Source organism: Zootoca vivipara, chromosome Z1 (genome assembly GCF_965207765.1).
Source record: "Zootoca vivipara chromosome Z1, rZooViv2.hap1.1, whole genome shotgun sequence".
NCBI classification, from domain to species: domain Eukaryota; kingdom Metazoa; phylum Chordata; class Lepidosauria; order Squamata; family Lacertidae; genus Zootoca; species Zootoca vivipara.
In genome coordinates, this window is record NC_142583.1 from 65380707 (window position 1) to 65403982 (window position 23276).

At 44.8% G+C, this 23276-nt stretch overlaps 1 protein-coding gene across 4 annotated transcripts in view; it reads right to left on the reverse strand.

Annotated features, from left to right (window-relative positions):
- Positions 1-23276, reverse strand: part of SHROOM3 (shroom family member 3) — a 233965-nt gene that overhangs the window by 142667 nt on the left and 68022 nt on the right. For 2 of the 4 annotated variants that reach the window (XM_035114005.3, XM_035114001.3), the window contains exon 1: positions 10346-10679. Coding sequence is in view for 1 of the 4 variants with exons in the window: in XM_060278375.2 (XP_060134358.2) it covers positions 19714-19868 (155 nt within the window). In the remaining 3 variants the exon portion in view is untranslated. Of the gene's footprint in view, positions 1-10059; positions 10680-19713; positions 19869-23276 lie in introns of those variants that run through there. The other 2 variants (XM_060278375.2, XM_060278377.2) reach the window with 2 other exon arrangements.

Here is a 23276-nt window from a genome sequence, read left to right on the forward strand (position 1 = left end):
AAGAACAAGGAAGTCCTTTGAAATACTTACTGGGCAAAAGGTGTATGTTGATTCATTTATTATCTCGGTCTCGAACCAGCCCTTTCGAGAGGCAAGTTACTCAGCAAATTCTTGTGGAAACTGCCTAGGAAAGGGCATCTTGGTTCAAGCTGTTTCTTGAAATGAAGCAGGCTCCCAGACCTCCCAGATTTCTGGATGTTTAAAAAGCTGCTCACCTAGTGGCCCTGCAGAGGAACCAAGTTATATGTTGAACCTCAGGCCTGGGGTCTTAATGTGGCCCCTCCAGACCTCTTTTTATCCAACCCTCAGGATTCTCTGCAGACCTCCTCACTCCTGTCTACTTCTGTATCTTCCTTAATTCTTTATGCCTGACTGGAAAGAGATGGAGGAAAAATTTGGCACTTCAAGGCAAATCTTTCAAATCCCCACTTTCTGAAACAGTATGTGAACTCAAATACAGCCCTCCTTCGCAATTTGCACCTATCTGAATTTTGCAGTACAGTTCTCCAACCAATGTTTACAAAAATGCATATATTACTGGTAAAGGTAAAGGTAAAGGGGCCCCTGACCATTAGGTCCAGTCGTGTCCGACTCTGGGGTTGCGGCACTCATCTCACTCTATAGGCCGAGTGAGCCAGCGTTTGTCCGCAGACAGCTTCTGGGTCATGTGGCCAGCATGACAAAGCTGCTTCTAGCGAACACAGAAACACTGTTTACCTTCCCGCCGGAGCGGTCCCTATTTATCTACTTGCACTTTGATGTGCTTTCGAACTGCTAGGTGGGCAGGAGCTGGGACTGAGCAACGGGAGCTCACCCCGTTGCAGGGATTCGAACCACCGACCTTCTGATCAGCAAGCCCTAGACTCTGTGGTTTAACCCACAGCGCCACCTGGGTCCCTTGCCATATTACGGGTAAATATGGCTAAAAAGGAATATACCAGTGAAAATAGCATCCAGAAATGCATCATATTAAACTGCTTACAAAAGTGCACATTACACAGAAAAAATGTGCTTACTAGGAGAAATTAGCACTAAATTGCTGGCAAACTTTCATGAAGATGAAAACAAAAATCGTAAATTGCAGCAAGATGTGGAGAGCTGATTCTAAGTTTAGAAAAATTAGAAACCAGGAGAACTGGAATTGATAGAACCTTTTTTAAAAAAAGCGAGTCACTCGGGGGTCTCTTTAGAGGAATGCAAGGGTAGGTATAAAGGGTTTTCACAAATTAAATATAAATAAATAAATCTCATTTAATTTATTGATTCTAAAATATCTGTCCCACATTATATTCCTATAATAATCACACTTAGGGGATTCTGCAAAAAATGAGGAAGCCCATAAAATAAAACCATAGGTGCATGCAGGGGAGGTTGGGTAGTGACTAACTAAAACACAAACTAACTAAACTAACTAACTAAACAAACTAACTAACTAAAACACAGTTATCCACAACTACTCAGTCAGCAAAATGCTTTCTTCAGTAGTCAAATCATAGGTAGCAGGGCGGTTTTGGATATTCTTACACAGGGCCAGAGCCTCCCTGCATATAGTAAAGCAGCAATTCAGGGGAAAGGCTGGGCTTTCCCCCTGATAAGCTAGGCTTCTGCATGCAGGGAGCTTGGAGTGTTGCAGGAGAGGGGAGAGGAGCCTTGGATTTGTGCAACTCATTACCCACAGCCTGAAGCGATACCGTCTAGGGAAATCTGCACTGCCCCTATAAGCTAGACTGGGCCCTAAACCTCTGCCCTGTTTATCCCAGACTGCGTGAGAGTTCTTAATGATAATAAAAAAAATCAGCCTTGAGAAGCTGTTGCTATGGCAAGCTGCCGCTCAAGACGGACGGCATTGAGAGCCTCTGTCCTCAGTGCCGGGCTCTAAAGCTGCGCACTCAAGCATGCCTCTGGCGTTTTTCACATTCCTGCGGCCTTTGCAGCTTCAGTTCAGGGCAGACGCTGCCCTCTAGACAAACCCCAGGCAGGCAGCTGCTTGCCTGTCTCCAGACATGGGACTCTTCCCCGGTTAGTCTGGGGATGCTGCAGGAGGAAAGGCCATTGTCCCCTGCTTCTGGTTCGCCCATCAGGTGGCATGGGGGGGGGAATAAAGATTTGAGGCGGGGCGGTGCAAAGGTCTTATGAACTAGAGGGCTCATTAGTTTGTATCCGTGTGTAAGGGGAAGGGCTTATAGAGAACAGGCCCCCCCCATCAGAAGCAGCCCATCTCCAAGCAGTCATGAAAGCGAAGGGGCGGATGAGGAAAGTCCGGAGACGGAAAGGGAGTGCCAGACCTCTGGCAGCATCCAAGAGCCCCTGCTCCACAGGCAGGAAGAGAGGGAGAGGGAAAGAGAGAAGAAGAATCAGGCAGAACGTAGACCCTTCCCTCCGACACCGGAATTGAGGAGGAGGAGAAAAGGGAGGAGATTCACTGTCCTGAGGCTTTTATGTTGGTCCAAATCGCAGAAGGAGGCAGTGCCAGATTCTGATTCGGAATGAGGAGACATGAAACCAACAGCTCGCTACACTGTAAATAATGTGCACTAATAAAGACTTCTGAAAGACAAGCATGTGGAAGGTCGTTACTCAGGAGTAGTCACAACAACCCTGACACCGTGTTTTAGGGCTCGTCCTCCAATTCGGGAATACTGAGCTTAGCTCTTACCTGAGTCAATGAATCTGCAAATCGCCAAAAACGTCAATATAGTTGTTGCTTTTTGAGGTATCAAATTCAAGTGTGGCATAATCGCAGCAGCCGCATTGTTACTGCACAACTGCTGAAAAAGCTACATTTTGGTTTGGGTAGTATATGCATTTTTTTAAAGTTACTATGTAAGGTAACTTAATATCAACTAAATATTCCTTTACAACAACTAAATATTCCTTAGTCAGATGACAGCCCAGAAGCACCAGCACTACTACTGATAATAATGTTAATAATAATAATAATAATAATAGCATGTTGTTGTTATTACTTGTAGTAGCAGTAGCAGAAGTGATGGAGGCAGAGCACAGGTATTGTGGCTAGTAGCCATTTATGTGTATGTGTGCGTATTCTCTGTAACAATTATGGCAGGCATCCCCAAACTGTGGCCCTCCAGATGTTTTGGCCTACAACTCCCATGATCCCTAGCTAACAGGACCAGTGGTCAGGGATGATGGGAATTGTAGTCCAAAACATCTGGAGGGCCGTGGTTTGGGGATGCCTGAATTATGGTGACAGAAATGACCTCTGCACTTGCTCAGGAGCACTTTAATCTGATCTGAAATAATTAACTCCAAGGTCGAGCCCAGGCATCTCAGAACACAATAAAGCGGTCCTGGGGTTATCTGTACAGAATTTATGTTGGCTTGTTTTCATATCATTGCTTAACGTTGACTTTCATTTTATGTGTTTTCACCCTGTTGTCTTCCAGTAGAAGGCGATTTATACGTATGATTGGTAAATAAAATAAGTGACTACATTTTCTGAGGGGAAGCCTCCATCACACTGGGGCAATGCGTCACAACAGACAACTGGAGGTATCATGGCATGGACATACACAGAGTTCATTGAAATTAGTAGTAGTAGTAGTAGTAGTAGTAGTAGTAGTACAGTAGTAGTAATTTTGTTGTTTATATCTCGCCCATCTGGCTGGATTTCCCCAGCCACCCTGGGCAGCTTCCAGAAAAATATAAAAAATAATAAAACTTCAAACATTAAAAACTTCACTGAACACGGCTGCCTTCAGATGTTTTCTAAAAAGTTGTCTAAAAGTAGAATATTTGAAATAGTTGCCTTACAAAGGATTCCTTTTCATCTCCCCACCTTGCCCTGCATTACTCAATAGCGTGCTTTCGAATCTGGATCATTTACCGGTAACACCTTTGTAATATGAGACAATGACTGGTGGGGAATTAACACAGGCTGGGATTGCTGGCATGCAAGAATTTTTCCACACACAATAGTTGCGATTTGGTATTTATGAGCTTAACTTGAGCATAAAGGAAGAATGAAAAGTTCCAGGTGGCTCCCTCATTCTTTCATCTCTATATTTTTTTGAGGGTGTGTTGTTGTTTTTTAAAGTACCGTAGTGATGAATCAAATCACTGTTGTTGCTTCTATAGAGTAAAAGGGCCCCGCTTCAGGAGTCTGCTCTCAGAAGGCAACTTACCTTAAGTAATTGCTATGTTGTCTCTGGGAGCTCCAGTTTGTAAAAATAATTGAACAATGAACCAAATGGCAGGATTTTGCAGATGAAGTAAAAACCAATATGTCACATCACTAGTACTCTTCTGAGAGTATGAAAATTAAAACAGTATATTGCACTTAAATCTCACTTTTTAAAAGCACTTGGTATATATTACTTCACAACCCTGTAACACAGGCATGTTTTATTGTCCCCATTTTACAGATGGGAGACTGAGGGACAGAGACATGCCCAAGGCCTCCCGTTTGAAATCTGAATCAGGGAGTTCACAGTTCAGTCTCTTTACCACAGCACTGTATTATCCAGGCTGAATTAGAAGCTAGGTATAACTTGGGAGCCCCAAGTTTCTTTTTCTCTCCCTTTCTCTTTATTTTTCAACTTAATTGGCAGCTCTACACAATGGCAGGGCTACAAAGTGTGCCGGCCAGGGTTTCCATAACCTTGAAAAACAAAAAAAGCAACAATCCAGGTGATCTTCGATGGACAAATCTGCAAATTCGAGTTTCTCATTTTTGCCCAACTTAAAGTCAGTTCACATTTCTGCATCAGTTTCTGATTTGCCTTTAAATCCTCACATACATTGTCAGCACTTTAAACTGCATTTATCCTGACAGACGCTCAACAATCTGTAAAGAACAATGAAGGACAGCAAGAAACAAAAGGAAAAAGAAAAATCCCTTGTAACAGAGACTTGGCTTGCAAAAGATTTTAAGAATATAAAAAGAGCCTGCTGGACCAAGCCAAAGGCCAATCTAATCCAGCATCCTGTACTCACAAGGGCCAATCAGGTGCCTGCAGGAAACCCACAAGCAGGATTCGAACACAAGAGCGCTCTCCCCTCCTGCGGTTTCCAGCAACTGATATTCAGAAGAGTTACTGCCTCCGACAGTATAGGTAAAGCATAACCTTCTTGGCCAGTAGCCACCAATGGAATTTGTCTAATCTTCTTTTAAAGCCATCCTAATTGGTGAGAGCTGGACCATAAAGAAGGCTGATCGTCGAAGAATGGATGCTTTTGAATTATGGTGCTGGAGGAGACTCTTGAGAGTCCCATGGGCTGCAAGAAGATCAAACCTATCCATTCTGAAGGAAATCAGCCCCGAGTGCTCACTGGAAGGACAGATCCTGAAGCCAAGGCTCCAATACTTTGGCCACCTCATGAGAAGAGAAGACTCCCTGGAAAAGACCCTGATGTTGGGAAAGATTGAGGGCACTAGGAGAAGGGGCCATTTGACCAAACTGCGGGAGGCAGTGGAAGACAGGAGTGCCTGGCGTGCTCTGGTCCATGGGGTCACAAAGAGTCAGACACGACTAAACGGCTAAACAACAACAATTGGTAGGTACCACTGCTTCCTGTGGTAGGGAGTTCCACAGTTTAACTAGACACCAGACTACAACAGTAGGTTCAAGGAATGTCTTCAACTACTGGGCAGTGGGTCTCTCTCCCCACACACCACATACCTCAAACGTTCACAATTTCCTACAGATGGATAGGTTCAAGTTTTGCTTATATGCGCCACAAAATCGCACAAAATCTGGCCTCCAACTTTGAAAATGTAGGTGATGCTTCACTAAGAATCTCACATATCACAGCCAAACAGCAGAACTACTGGAAAAAGTAGCAGCAGCATAGATTGAAAGATGCACATTGCACTCAGGTCTAGGATTATCTTTTCACTATGGGAACCGAAAACCTAGCCGGTAAATTTAGTCATGATTCAAAGTCCATCACATCATAGTTTGATAAGACATCTGATAAAGTTGCGTATGTTATTGGGCATAGTCTCACCCAGTGCAAACTAGGGTGGCACCATTGTGGAACTGCACACCTAAATCAGGATTAAGTCTACCCAGGTCCCTTAAAAATATAGAGCCTTAGGGAAGAAGAAGAAGAAGAAGCTATGCTCTCTTCCCCACTTAACGTCCATCATCTGCACCACAAAGATCAAAGTATTTTAACACCGATTAATTAATTTGAAATTGTTGGCACTGCTGGCTCTGTATTCGAAGTACAAAACAGTGCATTTACAGCATCATTCCAGGATAAGGTTCAGGTAGGTAGTCGTGTCGGTCTGACGCAGTCTAAATAAATAAATAAATTGTCCAATAGCACCTTAGAGACCAACTAAGTTTGTTCTGGGTACAAGCTTTCATGTGTATGCAGGAGTATCTTTTTTAAATTTTAATTTTTTATTTATTTATTCCAGGATAAATGTATTGCCCTCAGCTGTACTCGTGGGATGATTCCAACAGATTCCATATGAAAAATGCTTGTGTCCCTGTGGAGATGGCCGTACCGAATCAGTGGTGCACGCCCTTCTGGCTTGCACTCTTTATAAAGACTTGAGGAATAAGATTATCACCCCTCTTTTATTGTCCATTCCGGGTCGCCCAACCACTGCCACAGTGTCCTTTCTCTTGACAGATCAAGATGAGCAGGTGACAGCAAAGGTTGCAAGGTTTTTAGCTGGGGCAATCAAAATCAGATCCACTATTTGACTATTGATTCGAAACCCAAAAATATAATTGACTTTTTATTTCTATTCTTTATATATCGTATTGTTGTTTTATTGCTATGGCCGATGGCTGACGCAAATAAAAATTCATTCATTCATTCATTGCATGGGCTCAATTCTACTGCTCAGAGGATCACCTTCCATGGATCAGTCTTATCTTCTCACAAAGTTGCTGCAAGGATAACATGATGGGGGGGGAGCATGCGCACACCACTTTGAAAGATGCAAAAATGAGTAATAGTGAGTTATCAGCTCCATCTGGTACGCAGACTGAGACCCTACCTGCCTGCAGACTGTCTCGCCAGAGTGGTATCTCCCGCTTGGACTACTGCAATGCGCTCTACGTGGGGCTACCTTTGAAGGTGACCCGGAAACTACAACTAATCCAGAATGCGGCAGCTAGACTGGTGACTGGGAGCGGCCGCCGAGACCACATAACACCGGTCTTGAAAGATCTACATTGGCTCCCAGTACGTTTCCGAGCACAGTTCAAAGTGTTGGTGCTGACCTTTAAAGCCCTAAATCGCCTCGGTCCAGTATACCTGAAGGAGCGTCTCCACCCCCATCGTTCTGCCCGGACACTGAGGTCCAGCTCTGAGGGCCTTCTGGCGGTTCCCTCGTTGCGAGAAGCCAAGTTGCAGGGAACCAGGCAGAGGGCCTTCTTGGTGGTGGCGCCCACCCTGTGGAACGCCCTCCCATCAGATGTCAAAGAGAAAAACAGCTACTAGATTTTTAGAAGACATCAGAAGGCTTTTAATATTTAATTGATTTTTTTATTTCATTTTTCTGTTGGAAGCCGCCCAGAGTGGCTGGAGAAACCCAGCCAGATGCGAGGGGTATAAATAATAATAATAATAATAATAATAATAATAATAATAATAATTATTATTATAATTATACACAATCAGAGTTTATAGAATCCCTGTGCACTGAAACCTCTTCTTGGGTTTTGCATCCAAGGCTGTGCCAGGTGTTGCCAATGTGGCATCCTTCAGATGTTTTGAACTACAACTCCCATCGGCCACAGCCAGCACCAGCCACATGGGAGTTGTTGTTCAAAATATCCAGAGGGCATCAGGTTGGGCTACGCAGAATAAACACTGCAAAATGACTGCTTACCCGAGTGGGTGGCTGTTGCAGCCCGTCATGGCAGGCTCAGATCCCCAGGGAGCAAAGCTGGGGATTAGCAGCCAGCAGTTGAGGGAATTCCCGGGCCGGCCACTCGGATTAGTGGGCTTTCCCGCCATTTGAATCCTGGCCAATCCGGTCAGGACGAGTGGGCGGGGCTTGGGAGCAGACTGAAGCAGAGCAGGCTTCACTCTGGTCCACCCCCAGCCTATAAAGGCCGGCTGCACCCAAGCCCAGGGACTGTAGTCGATCAAAGAACAGGTGAAAACACCCATCTATAACCAGGCCTTTAGCTGATTAACAGCTGATACCTCCTTTTAATATTTTAATGTATTTGTGGTTGGGTGTTGTTAGTGGTCCCCCGCCCCTGTTTTTATCATGTATTTTGTGCATTTATAATGTATTTTTATGTTGTGAACTGCCCTGAGATCATAGCTGCCAAGTTTTCCCTTTTCTCACGAGGAAGCCTATTCAGCATAAGGGAATTTCCCTTAAAAAAAAGGGATAACTTGGCAGCTATGCCTGAGATCTGCAGGTGAAGGGCAGTATACAAATTTAATAATTAAAATAATAATAATAATAATAATAATAATAATAATAATAATAATAATAATAATGTTATTATTTATACCCCACCCATCTGGCTGAGTTTCCCCAGCCACTCTGGCGGCTTCCAGCACATCTAAAAACATAATAAAACGTCAAACATTACAAACTTCCTGATACAGGGCTGCCTTCAGATGTCTTCTAAAAATTCAAATGTCTTCTTCAGATGCCTTCTAAAAATTATTTATTATTCAATGAATAATAAAACAATATACAAACAATACACAAAGTGCTCAACAACACAACAATGTAAAGCAGCAAGCCCATGTTTTTCCATAAAGGTACGTAATAAACTAAAGGGACTTCCCCAAGATCTGTTGACGATGGAAGGTTACACCATTCAGAAGGACTGAGGTTAAATGAAATATTACACACTCCACCAAATCGATTCATACATAGAGGGGACTAGAACAAAAACTCAAAAAAAGGTGTTTGTTCATATGTAACATAAATTTTCACCAAACTGCAACATAGTTTTCTGGATCAGCTTGGCCTCTGAGTCGTTAAGTGGTGAGTCATCTTTAGATTGCTATTTAACACATTTTCATTGCAGGACTGAACTGTTAAAACTGTACCCCCTCGCCCTGCAACAGCACCCAAACTCCAAAGCAACCTTTGCAGACATCTCTTCAACTTAAACATACTGGCCTCAACAAGTCACATTTACATCTCTGGGCCTCTTATACCAATCTATTTCACTAAACTGTGTTAAAGACAATGTTTAGCCTGACTGCTTCACTGCAGACACCTTCAATTTGCGCAGGTTAATTTCATAACCCTCTTTCAGCTATCCTATTATTATACACAATCAGGATTTTTTAGGTAGGGCTTAGGTAGTTTTCCGTGCCAGGCTTCCCTCCGGAACCTGAGAAGCATCGAATACAAGAGTGCCTCTAAGCATGTGCAGAGTGGTTTCTTCTCGTTTGCAAATAATTACAACCATCAACTGAAACTCGCAGGAATTTGGGACAGAGCTTCCTGGTTTGAAAGAACAACTTCAAGTAACCTTGAGCCCTGTTAAATTACCTCCCTGTAATCCATCACTTTTCTCCCAGCCCAGCTCACTTCCAGTGAAGCAGCGAAAGGAGCTGAAACAACCGACAACAGGCAGGTAGGTAAAATGCGGGAGGGCTCTGTAGCCCTCATGCACACACCCCATATTGATGTTAAAATCAGCCACCTCATTTGCCCCTAAGTAGAAGTCAGTTCAGCAGATTCCCCACCACTGCTTCTCTATGTCAGCAGAAGCTTCACCTGTTGAATTTCTCCCAGTCACACATCTGTTAAAGAGACAGGAGCTCTGCCTGGCCAGGGGGGTGGGGACAGAGAGAGAGAGAGAGAGAGAGAGAGAGAGAGAGAGAGAGAGAGAGAGAGAGAGAGAGAGAGAGAAGTGGCCACCCTTCTCACAGAACAGCCTCTACATTTTCAAGTTTCACTAGAAAAGCCCTGAGAGAGCAGGTGAATCATTTGTAGGAGTCAGAACATACTATGAGATTTAAATCGCACACATCCCACATCATGCGTAGGGCTTTAAGCCAAAACTCTTTTCATACTCCAGGCGGCCTTTCTTAATTTTTAATCTTAAGGCCTCAACTTTGAAATGACATCTCTTAACAGAACATCCTTACCTCCCCAGCCAAGGTTTCAAAACTCCGGCAAAGCATGGGCAAAGTCTCTATTTGTGGCAGGATGCAAACTAGTCACAGAGAGCCTGGACTATTTCTCCTGCTGTCATCACCGGGATACTTGTTTGTCGACTTTATGAGCCCTAAAGAACCATTGCAGCCGCCCACCTGGATTCCTGAGATTTCCACCTCCCTCCTCCCGAGCCCTGCCAAGACATAGGATATATGCAGGTTCCAAATTTCAACTCTCCCTTCTTCTCAGCGCTGAGTTAAGCAAAGATTGCTTTACCTTACAGAATCCGGAGGAGAGTCTTGTCGACAGCCATGCTTCTTCGGAGAGGTGCTGAAAGAGTGGCCGGCAAAGCAGTGATCATCTCAAACACGTTTACAGGAAAGGAAGGAAGGAGGACTGAGCAGGCTGTTGCTGGTACATAAGGGAACTGCAAATCAGTATCAAGGCAACGAGGCAGGTGGATTCTGTCTGTTGCCTGCCGGCGATCGGAAGAGGCAACTGCTGAATGCAGCTCTTACCGTAGATTACTGTTCTACCTGCCAATTGCCAGCAGGCCGGGCTGCAGACAAGGGCTGGAGCAGATGGGGGAAAAACGGGAAGTGGCAAGGGAGTGTGAGTCAGCTTTTGCCAGGAGTTTTGGGGAATGCAATTATGCCACACACAAAGACAGGAGAGAGGCTGGAACAGAAGTAAATCCCGAACAAGCAAACACGCCAGAGAAATGCAGCGCCGCGATTTATTACATGGTAGCCACCGCCACCCCAAATCTCTCTGTAAAGGCACTTGGGAATTAAGCACCCAAGAGCGCAACCCTTCAAGAGATCCCAATCACTAGGAAAGTCTGGGAACGGGTCACCTGTATGTCTCTGCCCTGCAAACGTGGAGATCGTGAAATATGGTGCAAATACACTTAGAAAGGTGAAATCTGATGCACGTGTGTTGGAGACACCCACAGACACACAAAAAGTGTAAATATGAGCTGTTTTACATCTAGTGGCCATCAGGAACTTAGAGCACACAAGCAAAGGGAAAGCCTAGACAGTGCGGCATAGTGGTTAGAGTGCCAGAGTGGGATCTTGGGGGACCTGTGGCCATGTTGCTCACAGGATGGCTTTGTGCCAGAAAATATTTTATATATGTTGACAAAATGAAATCTAGACTTATAGTGGTACCTTGGTTCTGAAACTTAATCTGTTCCGGAAGTCCGTTCCAAAACCAAAGCGTTCCAAAACCAAGGCACACTTTCCCGTAGAAAGTACAGTAATGCAAAATGGATCAATCCATTCCAGACTTTTAAAAACAATCCCTAAAACAACAATTTGACATGAATTATACTATCTAACGATACCATTGATCCATAAAATGAAAGCAATCATCAATGTACTGTACTATAAAATAAGTAAGACAGTATTGTAGATTATAACAATTTAAATAAATTTTTTTTCTTACCTGCACTGATGATTATCATTGTTTGGATGGGTTTTTTTTATCCATTTCCGCAGTCACACAATCAATCAATCAATCAATCAATCGCTCGCTAAACTGGGTTCCACAGTCACAAAAACAAATTAACCGAAAAAGCCTCAAAAACAGAAACACACAATAAATAGCAAAAACAAAAGCTCCAAACTTAATCCATAAGACTTCCGAAATGTTTGAAAACGAAGGCACAGCTTCTGATTGGTGCAGGCGCCCCGGAAACAATAGCTGAAAAACATTTGAAAACTGGAACACTTACTTCCAGGGTTTCGGCGTTTTAGAATCAAGGCGTTTGAGAACCAAGGTACCACTGTTCTAATACAGAAATATGGTGTGGACACCATTATATCAGTCATTGCACACAACTGCCACCAGATTTACGGTACGTTGTGGGTTTTCAAAACCCAGTTATAGGAAAGTGATCGTGTGCACACTTCCCATTTGTTTACCCAAGGATATTCTGAATGAAGACTTTTTGTCTTTAGACTAGCCAAAGGCTTTGAGATTCTATGTACCATGGCCTTTGTGACAGAAGTATTATACCAGTAAATGGTTCAAACCAGACCCAACAATGTGAAGCCAATGCATCTAAAAGTTCACCTTTAAAGTTCACCTTTAAAAGTTCACCTTTAAAACTTCCGGTCTGATGAAATGTATCTGCAGCACCACCCAAAGGGTGGGGAACAAAGAAAAAGAAGGTGATTAAAACTGCAGAAAACTAACTCGAGCAGAACATTAGCATCCGCTGCTACGGCAAGCCCTACAAAGCTACGATTGGATTCATAATCACTGGAACCAAATCCATCTGCTAATTGATTTCATTCACAAAAGTGGGATTTAGTTGATTTACTTTCTTGGCACTCTGTGCCAAAGCTCACATGAAGTGACATTAATGCCGCAGCCAAATTAAAGGGGGGGGGAGATTAGGTTAACATGGTTTGTGAACTATTATTCTGGCATCTTGCTTTTTTTGTAAAAATGCCAGATACTCTTGAGGCATAATCCATTAACTCCTGGTAATGAAAGAAAAAATGCTATACCTGACTGAAGAATGCTAAAAAGTGGCAGGAATCTTTCCTTTGATTCAGGGGGACTCTGGATGTTAAAATTCCTTTTCCTCCTTTAACTCCTATATCAGGGGTAGGCAAACTAAGGCCCAGGGGCCGGATGCGGCCCAATCGCCTTCTAAATCCGGCACGCGGACGGTCTGGGAATCAGCGTGTTTTTACACGAGTAGAATGTTTTCTTTTATTTAAAATGCATCTCTGGGTTACTTGTGGGGCATAGGAATTTGTTCATTCCCCCCCCCCCCGCCGCCGAAAAAAATATAATCCAGCCCACCACATGGTCTGAGGGACGGTGGACCAGCCCATGGCTGTTCCATTGCACCAGAAGCGGTTTAGTCCTGCTGGCCACTTGACCCGGAAAGCTGTCTGCGGATAAACGTCGGCTCCCTCAGCCTGAAAGCGAGAAGAGCACTGCAATCCCATAGCCGCCTTTTACTGGAATTCACTGTCCAGGGGTCCTTTATCTTTACCTTACACCCGCTGTGTTAAGTTACTGCTTGGGAAATGGTCTTTCATTCAAAGTCCATCAAGATTCCCACTCGCCCTGCTTTGTATGACTGCTGAAACATGATAAAAATCTGTTCTCCCTCACGAGTTGCAGATTACAACACCGCTCCGCGGTGGCAACATGATCAGCACTGGAGGGGAGTGGCGGCTGGGAAGCTGGATGCAGATTACTGCTTGTGGACCTTATATATATTTATCCCATCCATCAAATGGACGTCAGCCTTTGCCCCCGTTCGTTTTTATCTACCGTTTTCTTTGCATGCCTTCCAATAACTGTTATGCACTTATGGTGAGCTGAGAACTCACCTGAGCCAGCTTTGGTTTCCCCCTTCGACAGAAACCGAGGTCTGAGAGTGACTTGTCAGCTATATTGCAGGAAGTTCATGTTCCCCTATCATAAAATGCATGGTGGAGGCCAAGTGAACTGTACGGCAATAAATTAAATCAGTAGATGTAAAACAGTATAATGAATGCACTGAAGGGTAGAAGGCAGAGCAATTTGAAAGAAAAGTCAGGCCACTGGGATTTTAAGTGTATGAGGATCATAGGCAGACTTACTAAGAGGTGCTTATTTTTTCACAGCCGTTTCCTAAACAGTATCAGTGAGCAGCACTGAGATAAGTAAACTGCTCATCAAACCAGAGCTCCTTCCTAGAATTCAGGGGATGCGGGTGGCGCTGTGGTCTAAACCACTGAACCTCTTGGGCATGCCAATCAGAAAATCGGTGGTTTGAATCCCCGCGACGGGGTGAGCTCCCATTGCTCTGTCCCAGCTCCTGCCAACCTAGCAGTTCAAAAGCACGCCAGTGCAAGTAGATAAATAGGTACTGCTGCAGCAGGAAGGTAAACAGTGTTTCCGTGCACTGCTCTGGTTTCCGTCATGGTGTTCTGTTGAACCAGAAGTGGTTTAGTCATGCTGACCACATGACCGAGAAAGCTGTGTGTGGACAAACGCCGTCTTCCTTGGCCTGAAAGCAAGATGACCACCGCAACCCCATAGTCGCCTTTGACTCGACTTAATCGTTCAGGTGTCCTTTACCTTTAACTTTACTAGAATTCAACCCCTTCTGTGAATTTCTCCCCTATGTTTGCCAGATTATATATGCTGGTGAATTTTCATGAAGACTTAATTTTAATGCAAACTGATTGGAATATGGCGAACTGAAAGAAACCAAGATTGACAGATTGGACCCTCCCTAGCTTTTACTGGTGATCAAGCCAGCATCCATGGTCTACTTATCGCACTACTCAGTGAACATGATGCAAGCATTTTTGTTTATACACGGAGGTTTATCTGTCTAGAGGCAACTCCCAAACCCGCAAAACACACTTCCGCTTTATTGCTTCTGTCTGAACAGTCAAATGCGAGGAAGGAACAAATAAATCTTATCACATCCTGGCCAAAGTATCTTCTGTGAGAAGAGAAGTTCAAGCGAGTTAAGGGCTTATTAAACCAACCGTTCTTTTGTGGATCATAGCCAGAACATATTGAATGTAGGAGAGGTGCTTTGCTGTTCTTTGTCAACGTATAGGATACTTTACTCTTATAAAACAGTGCAAGCCTCCCCCCCAAAGGCAATCCTTGCTCCAGAGAGCTTTATAAGCTATTCTTGCAAACATCCATTTCCCAACATGCAGCAGGGAAGAATCACACATGCAAGACATGAGGCTACTGTCTAAAATGGCAGGCTCATGTCTAATTACCACCCCTTTCTTGGATAATCTGTAGGCACCAACCCGTATTGTGAGGTCATAACCTCTTCTATATGATCATCTGTACCAGTAGCAGCCAATAATATGGAGCATGGGTGGGAAAACACCCAGCATGATGACATGGGATCGTAACATGGGTTAGCATATCATTCAGGGCAGGGCCCAAATGCAGTCCTCTGTTTGGTTGTCATGGACTGACGGGACACCGAGGAATGGTGGGAGGAACCAGCTGGGGAACTCCCAAGTGAAGACGGCTCAGAGCCTGGGGAGTGGTGGTGGGATGAAGATGAGTAGTCACAGGGAGAAGACACAGAATCATAGAATCATAGAGTTGGAAGAGACCACAAGGGCCATCCAGTCCAACCCCCTGCCAAGCAGGAAACACCATCAAAGCATTCTTGACATATGCCTGTCAAGCCTCTGCTTAAAGACCTCCAAAGAAGGAGACTCCACCACACTCCTTGGTAGCAAATTCAGAAGACTGGGGGGAGGTGCCAGAAGCTGAAGATGTAACAGGGCTTAGTCACAAGTGAGCAGGTAGAGTCTGTGGCAGACAGCAGTCCAGAATCAGAAGCTGAAGCAAGAGAGGGGGAGGCCAAGAGGCAGAGATCAGTCAGGCTGGTGAAGAGTCACATGTGTCTTCCCCTCCTGTTACAACAAGCTCCCCTCCCTACTGGTCCCCCAGAACCAGGAGAGGCATGAAGAGGGCAGATGAGACGTTAGCTTCACACAGGCATAGTATCAGATTGCTTGTGGAAAACCCTAGAAAGGAGGGGACTTAGATGCCTTTGGGGAAGTGGGGACCTTCAGTCTCAGCAACTTGATTCATGGGACAAGACCTGCCACAGATGAGTTGCTGGGCTCATTAAGCCTGAGCAGATCCTGTTTTTGCTAAAAAAAAAAGAGTTAACTTTATGGTGCTCTTGTACTTTTATGGGATCTCACCATAAACACAGCCTTGAATATAACTAGCAATAACTTCTCAGGTCACATCCACCCCATGTGTTTAAAGCACAATCAAGCCCCTTAGATTGTCAAGCAGAATCCTGGGACCTGCAGTTTGCTGACATCACAGTCACAGTTCCCAGCTCTCTGAACAAACAACAACTCCCAGGATCCTCCAGGACTGTCAGAGTGGTATGATAGTGCTTTTATTTATAAATCAGTATGGGAAGAGTAAAGCTGATCCAGGAAGTGCAGGGGTGCACAATTGAGCGATGAAAACAAATAAGCAAAGGCTTCTTCTTTTAGAGGAGAGGCCACAAACCAGTTAACAGGGCTAAAAGAGAATCTGGAAGGTGTCCCGGGCCCTGGAAATGGCCGCGCTGCTCAGGTGATGTTGATGGAATGCGGGCTGATTGTTCTCACTGAAAGGAGTCAGCAAACCACTTGGGCTTGGCTAACATTGACACTGAAACTGCATGGATTCTGTTTTGTTTTTTGACCCGATTCTGACTCAGATAAGCCATTCTGGAATCACAGCGTGCTCGGCAAGGTGAGCTGCTCTGCCTCCACCTGCAAAACTCTTGCTCTAAAGTGTGGGCGGGGAAAGGGGACTTAGAACTAAAAATAGACCAAATTAAAAGGGGGAAAGGGAGGGGGAGGACTGAGCCCCACGCACAGCTTCTTTCTCATGGACTGCTAACCGCCGGTGATCGGGTCATTAGAATCGGGGTGTGGACTGGGCGGGGCGGGGATCCCTTTTTCTGTAAATGGAAGAACATGAGGATGCACAGAGAGAGGAGCAACGGATGTCACACAATCACAGAACCATAGAATGGTAAGAGCTGGAAGAGACCCCAAGGGCAGGGGAGAAATTGGGCTTTATTTCACCCGGGTCAATGACCCAGTTTGGAACCCCCAGGGGGCATAGAGTTGGGGTGCCATGGCCTCAGGCACACATTTTTGAGGGGGCACAATCAGGTGACCCCATGGCAGGCATGGGGCCCTGCCAGCTGTGGTGCAGCAGCAGCAGCAAGCAGGTTGGTCTAGTGGGCAGGTGGATGGAGGCAGAGGGCGAGGAGCCTATTGGAAGTGGGTTTCATTCATATTCCACAAGGCCTCCATGTGCGCCCCCCGTGGTGCACCCACCCCAGCTGCCCAGTCCATCAGGAGGCCCCACCCCAGGCACAGGCAACCCACACTATGCCACTGCCCCCCACATGCATTTAGATATGCACACACACATACTGGCTGGGAGCCTCAATGGCACCCCTCTGGAGGCTTCAGTTGGGGCAAAAAAATATACCCTGGCTAGTGTCCCCCCCCCCATAGCTACAGCACTGTCAGGGGTCACCTAGTCCAAACCCCTGCAATGCAGGAATCTCAACTAGATCATACATGACAGATGGCCATCCAACCTCTTCTTAAAAACCTCCACAGAAGGGATGTTGTGAATTAAGTATCAAGGAATTCATTTCAAATATATGCTTCCTTGGGAGGCTGAGGTTTATAACGAAATACCATAATAAAGGTTTCAGCCTCAAGAACTCTGAGAGCCCTGCCTTTTCTTCCTCAATATGAATGATACCAAACAATCCATTGTATATAGCCAGGCCCTACATTACAGCCGCATCTCTTCCAACTCTACAGACAGAGACTCTCGCCTAAGAGGTCTACAGCAAACCTTTTTAGAACTAAAATATCCGCCCGATGAAGTTAAACAACAGATCAACAGAGCCAGACTGATACCCAGAGAGAACTTGCTGCAAAGCAGACCCAAAAAAGAAAATAACAGAACACCACTAGTAATCACATACAGCTCCCAAGTTAAAACAGTTCAGCGCATCATGAGAGATCCACAACCTCTCCTAGACAATGACAGTTCTCTTTCTCAAGCTCTGGGAGGAAGACCTTTCATTGCCTACAGACAGCCTTCCAATCTTAAACTACTTCTCACCCACAATAATACAACCACCAGACTTAACATGGACACTGGTACCAGAGCCTGCAATAAACCCAGATGCCAACTTTGCTGCAGTGAGAGCTGGACCATAAAGAAGGCTGATCACTGAATAATTGATGCTTTTGAATTATGGTGCTGGAGGAAACTCTTGAGAGTCCCATGGACAGCAAGAAGATCAAACCTATCCATTCTGAAGGAAATCAGCCCTGAGTGCTCACTGGAAGGACAGATCCTGAAGCTGATGCTCCAATACTTTGGCCACCTCACAAGAAGAGAAGACTCCCTGGAAAAGCCCCTGATGTTGGGAAAGATTGAGGGCACAAGGAGAAGGGGACGACAGAGGACGAGTTGGTTGAACAGTGTTCTCGAAGGTACTAACATGAATTTGACCAAGCTGCGGGAGGCAGTGGAAGACAGGAGTGCCTGGCATGCTCTGGTCCATGGGGTCACGAAGAGTCGAACACGACTAAACGACTAAACAACAACAACAACACCCGGACAACACCATTACTGGCCCCAACAACATCCAACATACCATCTCAGGACTATTTAATTGCTCATCTTCTAACATTGTGTATGCCATCAAATGCCAACGGTGCCCTTCAGCTCTCTATATTGGACAAACAGGCCAAACCCTACGCCAAAGGAAAAATGGACATAAATCTGACATCAGGAATCACAAGACAAAGAAACCAGTAGGAGAACACTTCAATCTCCCAGGTCATTCTATACAAGGTCTCAAAGTAGTTGTGTTATTACAAAAGAATTTCAGAAATAGACTGGAAAGAGAAGTTGCTGAATTGCAACTTATTATCAAGCTTAAAACCCTGGAGAGACCTGGTCTGAATTATTGGATTCTTATCTCATTATACATGGTAAAGCTATTTTTAGTCCTCTCACCCCTTGCTTTTTCCTGTAAGACCATTGCAGTTGTTAACAGTCGTGAAGAGGTTTACCACACCTATAGCCAATCACCCATTCCCACCACCCTTCTGAGTAATACCCCTCCTCATCCTCTCACTATATATAAGGGTCTGGTGACTTCTGTTTCAGTGTATCTGAAGAAGTGTGCATACACATGAAAGCTCATACCAATGACAAACTTCGTTGGTCTCTAAGGTGCTACTGGAAGGATTTTTTAAAATTTTGTTTCAAGATTTTCAGTCTGTGAACCACAAAGCTTACTCGTAAGTAAGTGACATACAGAACAGAGGCTTCCTTTCGAGAAAAGCTGCATGAGATCAAGCTTCTAAGGCTGCAGTCCTTAGGGTTGCCAGACTCAATAGAGGACAGGACTTCTGTGCCTTTAATTGCCCTGCTCTCTTTTGAGTCTGGAAACCTTCAAGAGAAACCAGCAGACCCTTTGTTTAATTTCTAAGCAAAGGGTCTGCTGGTTTCTCTTTAAGGTTTCCAGACTCAAAAGAGAGCAGGGCAATTAAAGGCACAGAGGTCCTGTCCACTATTGAGTCTGGCAACCCTAGCAGTCCTATGAACATCTACCATGGATTTGGTGAGGCTTACGTCTGAGTAAATATGCATAGGATCAGCTGCTGGATTCTTCTTTTAATGCTCCTCCACCCTCCTCTTTGAAGGAGAATTCTTTTTCTCCCCAACAGCCTGGACCTTCTCAATACAAGCGGTATTGTTGAGAGACACCAGGTAAGGAGGGGCAAAGCCAGTACAGCTCATGGTATTTCTGCCTGCTGTATAGCCTGCCTGCCAAGACCCTGAGCAATTTTCAAGTGGTCCATGGGAAAAAAAACAAGTGTTGGGATAACTGCCATTATGTGTTTAGACTCATTCGCAGCTATCTGGATTGCATTTATGAAACAAGAAGGTGGGTGAGCAACAACTATCCCTAGGTATTTGATAGCCACATAATTTTAGCAAGCACCACAAGAACTGTGACAGAATTGCGAAGGCATGGTATGCAACAACCCTTTGCACCTTCATCGTGGCTTACGCTTACCTACCTGCGGACAAGCAGTTTCAATTTCTTGCACGAGCCTTTCACTAAGGAGATGGCTTTCTGCCTGGAACTACTGAGCTCCACCTCGTTGATGTTCACCACTTCATCTCCAGGCTGCAGCTGAGAGTTCAATAAATCTGCTTTCCCTCCTTCTTCAATCTGGATTGGGGGGCAGGGGGGAGGCACAAGGAGAGAAACAGAACAATGGTTTCAACAGGATTGATTTTTTGCCATGCACTCCTTCCTCCCACCCTAGAGAAATTAACGAAATTGTTGCGGACGTTCAAACTTCTTTCTACATGCCGCATGAATATAAAGTTGCCTTTCTCAGCCATGCTGAAAGTTTACTCAGTTCTCCGCCCCAAAGCTCTTGCAAGGTTTCCAGAAACAATATTTCACAGTCTCCTTTAGCAGGTCCCGTCCCCCACCAGTGCTCAATTGTTCCTTCTGTTAGGAAGCACAAATCTCACAGGGAATTCTGTCACCAGATCCTAATATTGTTGGGTTTCAGTTGTGCTTAATTTGTTTCAGTACTTAGGAAATATCAAGAGATGGCACAATGTATCTGGCAAGTTGAATTGTTCTCTCCAGTTTAACCATTTTCTTTTCTTTCTTTCTTTCTTTCTTTCTTTCTTTCTTTCTTTCTTTCTTTCTTTCTTTCTTTCTTTCTTTCTCAGAACCATTTGTTTGCAAGGAAACAGCCTGAACCTTGAAACCAAAAGTCAACAAGACCCAGAAATCAGAATGTGCCAGGACTCCTCAGCTTGGCGCTTCTGGCCTGAAGTGGAACAAAACTTCCTGAAACATATGTGATGGGGCCTGTCAGACTGTGGCCGGTATTTTAGAACCAAGCTGTACGATCACAAGTCGTACCACATGACTTGTGATCATACAGCTTGGTTCCACTTTTGTTGGGCTGTGATTCAAACTGCAGATGGGGAAAACTGCAAGGAGACATTGCATCAAGCAGGCATTATCCCCCGTCTTCCATTGCATTTTGACATCACTTTACTTATTGCAAAAAGTCCCGTCTTCTGAGAGACAGTGGGTTTGTTGAGTAAGGCTTCCCAATCGACCATAATTATGCAGTCTGAATTTGCTAGTATGTGACTGAATTGCACCAGAAAATTGTAACGGTCCAAAAGCACTTTTGGATAATACTTATTTGATTTTATTAAATTTGTATACTGCCCTTCATCTGAAGGGCAGTTTACAGCATAAAAAGGCAAAATAAAAAGGCAAAATACATAATAGAAACAAGAGCAAGAACAAAACAAAAGAATAAACCCCTCCCCCCCAAAAAAAAATAAACACACATACTTAAAAGGGTATGTCAGTCAGTCAAAGGCCTGGTTGAAGAGGAACATTCTCACCTGGTGCCTAAAGGTGTATAATGAAGGTGCCAGACGAACCTCCCTGGGGAGGTAAAGGGTAAAAGTAAAGGGACCCCTTACCATTAGGTCACAGACTACTCTGGGGTTGTGGCGCTCATCTCTCTCTAGTGGCCGAGGGAGCCAGCGTACAGCTTCCGGGTCATGTGGCCAGCATGACTAAGCCGCTTCTGGCGAACCAGAGCAGTGCACAGAAACGCCGTTTACCTTCCCGCTTGGAGCGATACCTATTTATCTACTTGCACTTGGACGTGCTTTCGAACTGCTAGGTTGGCAGGAGCTGGGACCGAACAACAGGAGCTCACCCCGCCGTGGGGATTTGAACCGCCAACCCTTCCGATCGGCAAGCCCTAGGCTCTGTGGTTTAGACCACAGCGCACCCCCCCCTTGACCTTCTGATTGGCAAGCCCTAGGCTCAGTGGTTTAACCCAAAGCGCCACCGGGGGAGAGCATTCCACAAATGGGGAGCCACTACAGAAAGACCCATTTTCATGTTGCCATCCTCTGGATTTCTTGCAGAGGAAGCACATGAAGAAGGGCCTCAGACGATGATCACAGGGTGCAGGTTGGTTCATATGTTTAGGAGGCAAACAGTGAGCTTGACAAGTTCCACACATTACATAAGAAAGCTGTGCGTCAATATATCGCTTCAGTTTGGCTCCTATGTGTATACTGTATAAACCAGTTGTCTTTATCCACCTGGATAAAAATATATAGTAAAGTTGAAGCTACCCTGTCAAGTTGGATGGTCTGCTCCTGTGCTTTTTATTATTAACAATCAAATCAATCAGCTTTTTAGGGATGTCTCAAGGCAAATAACAAACATAAAATCAGCTAAAAAGAGTTTTAAAAATAGTAAAGGTTTCTGGTATTTGGGGGACTTTAAGGAGAAACCCTCCTGCTGACTGCAGTGACCTATAGGATATATAAGGGATCTGTCATGTTAAAGATCACCAAGGGCTAGGGCTGAAGCTGAGCTGAAGTGAGTCCACTCAAAATTAGATAACCCCCTGGGTTTTTGACAGCTTATTTGAGCTTCCAGTGCACTGCAATTTAAACAGGGCCATATTCTGAAAATAAACCTGGAAGAAGTATTTGCACTTAGGGTGTGGTGTCAACCCCAAGACAACAGCAGTGCTCAGATTCGGCAAGTGATGTCATATGCCACACAACTCTACCTTCAGCCAACGTCACCAGGATTGCAAGGGCAAACAAAAGCCCAGTGGGAGACACCACCTATTTCATCAAGCACCTGTTTCAACAGACAGACTGGAAAACAGTGAAACCAGGAAACATGAAACGCAGCATGCCAACATGAGACCTTGCCAGGAAAGAAAAGTAAAGAGTCAGGATGTCATATAGAGGAGGGAGAAAGGTAGAAAAGGATGTCATATAGAGGGAGAAAGGTTGTTTTCTGCTGCTCCAGAGAAGCGGACACGGAGCAATGGATTCAAACTACAAGAAAGAAGATTCCACCTAAATATTAGGAAGAACTTCCTGACAGTAAGAGCTGTTCGGCTGTGGAATTTGCTACCAAGGAGTGTGGTGGAGTTTCCTTCTTTGGAGGTCTTTAAGCAGAGGCTTGACAGGCATATGTCAAGAATGCTTTGATGGTGTTTCCTGCTCGGCAGGGGGTTGGACTGGATGGCCCTTGTGGTCTCTTCCAACTCTACGATTCTAGGATTCTAGGATTCTAGGATTGGTCCTTTGATCTCAGGGTAGCAAGACTGGGGATACTGTCCAAGTGGTCAAGAGAAGGAAGTCTATTCTAGGCTTTGGGATCTAGGTGAACATTAGCCTAAAAACCCGTGAATCCCACAGGCTCCTGAGTACCCAAAGAATTAATCCAGGGCAGCATCTAGAACTGATCACCGGATGTGAAAGATGCAAATTTAAATTCCTACTCAGTGTCAGGTGTTGGGTACAGGTCTGCAATAACTCATAAGGTGTCCATGAAGTTAACTCTTTATTCAAAGAAACAAACAGCTCAGGCCTGGTGAGCACAGCAACTCAACTTCATAGTGAGTTCCGGCACCTATTTTTATTGGGGGGGAAAGCACTGGTGGGAACGAGTTCCGTAGTTTAACTATAAGAGCATTCATTGTTTTCAACAAGAACTACAGAGTTGACTGAGTCCGCTCTGGGCAAGCGCAGAGATAGCAAGCTGAAGGAAATA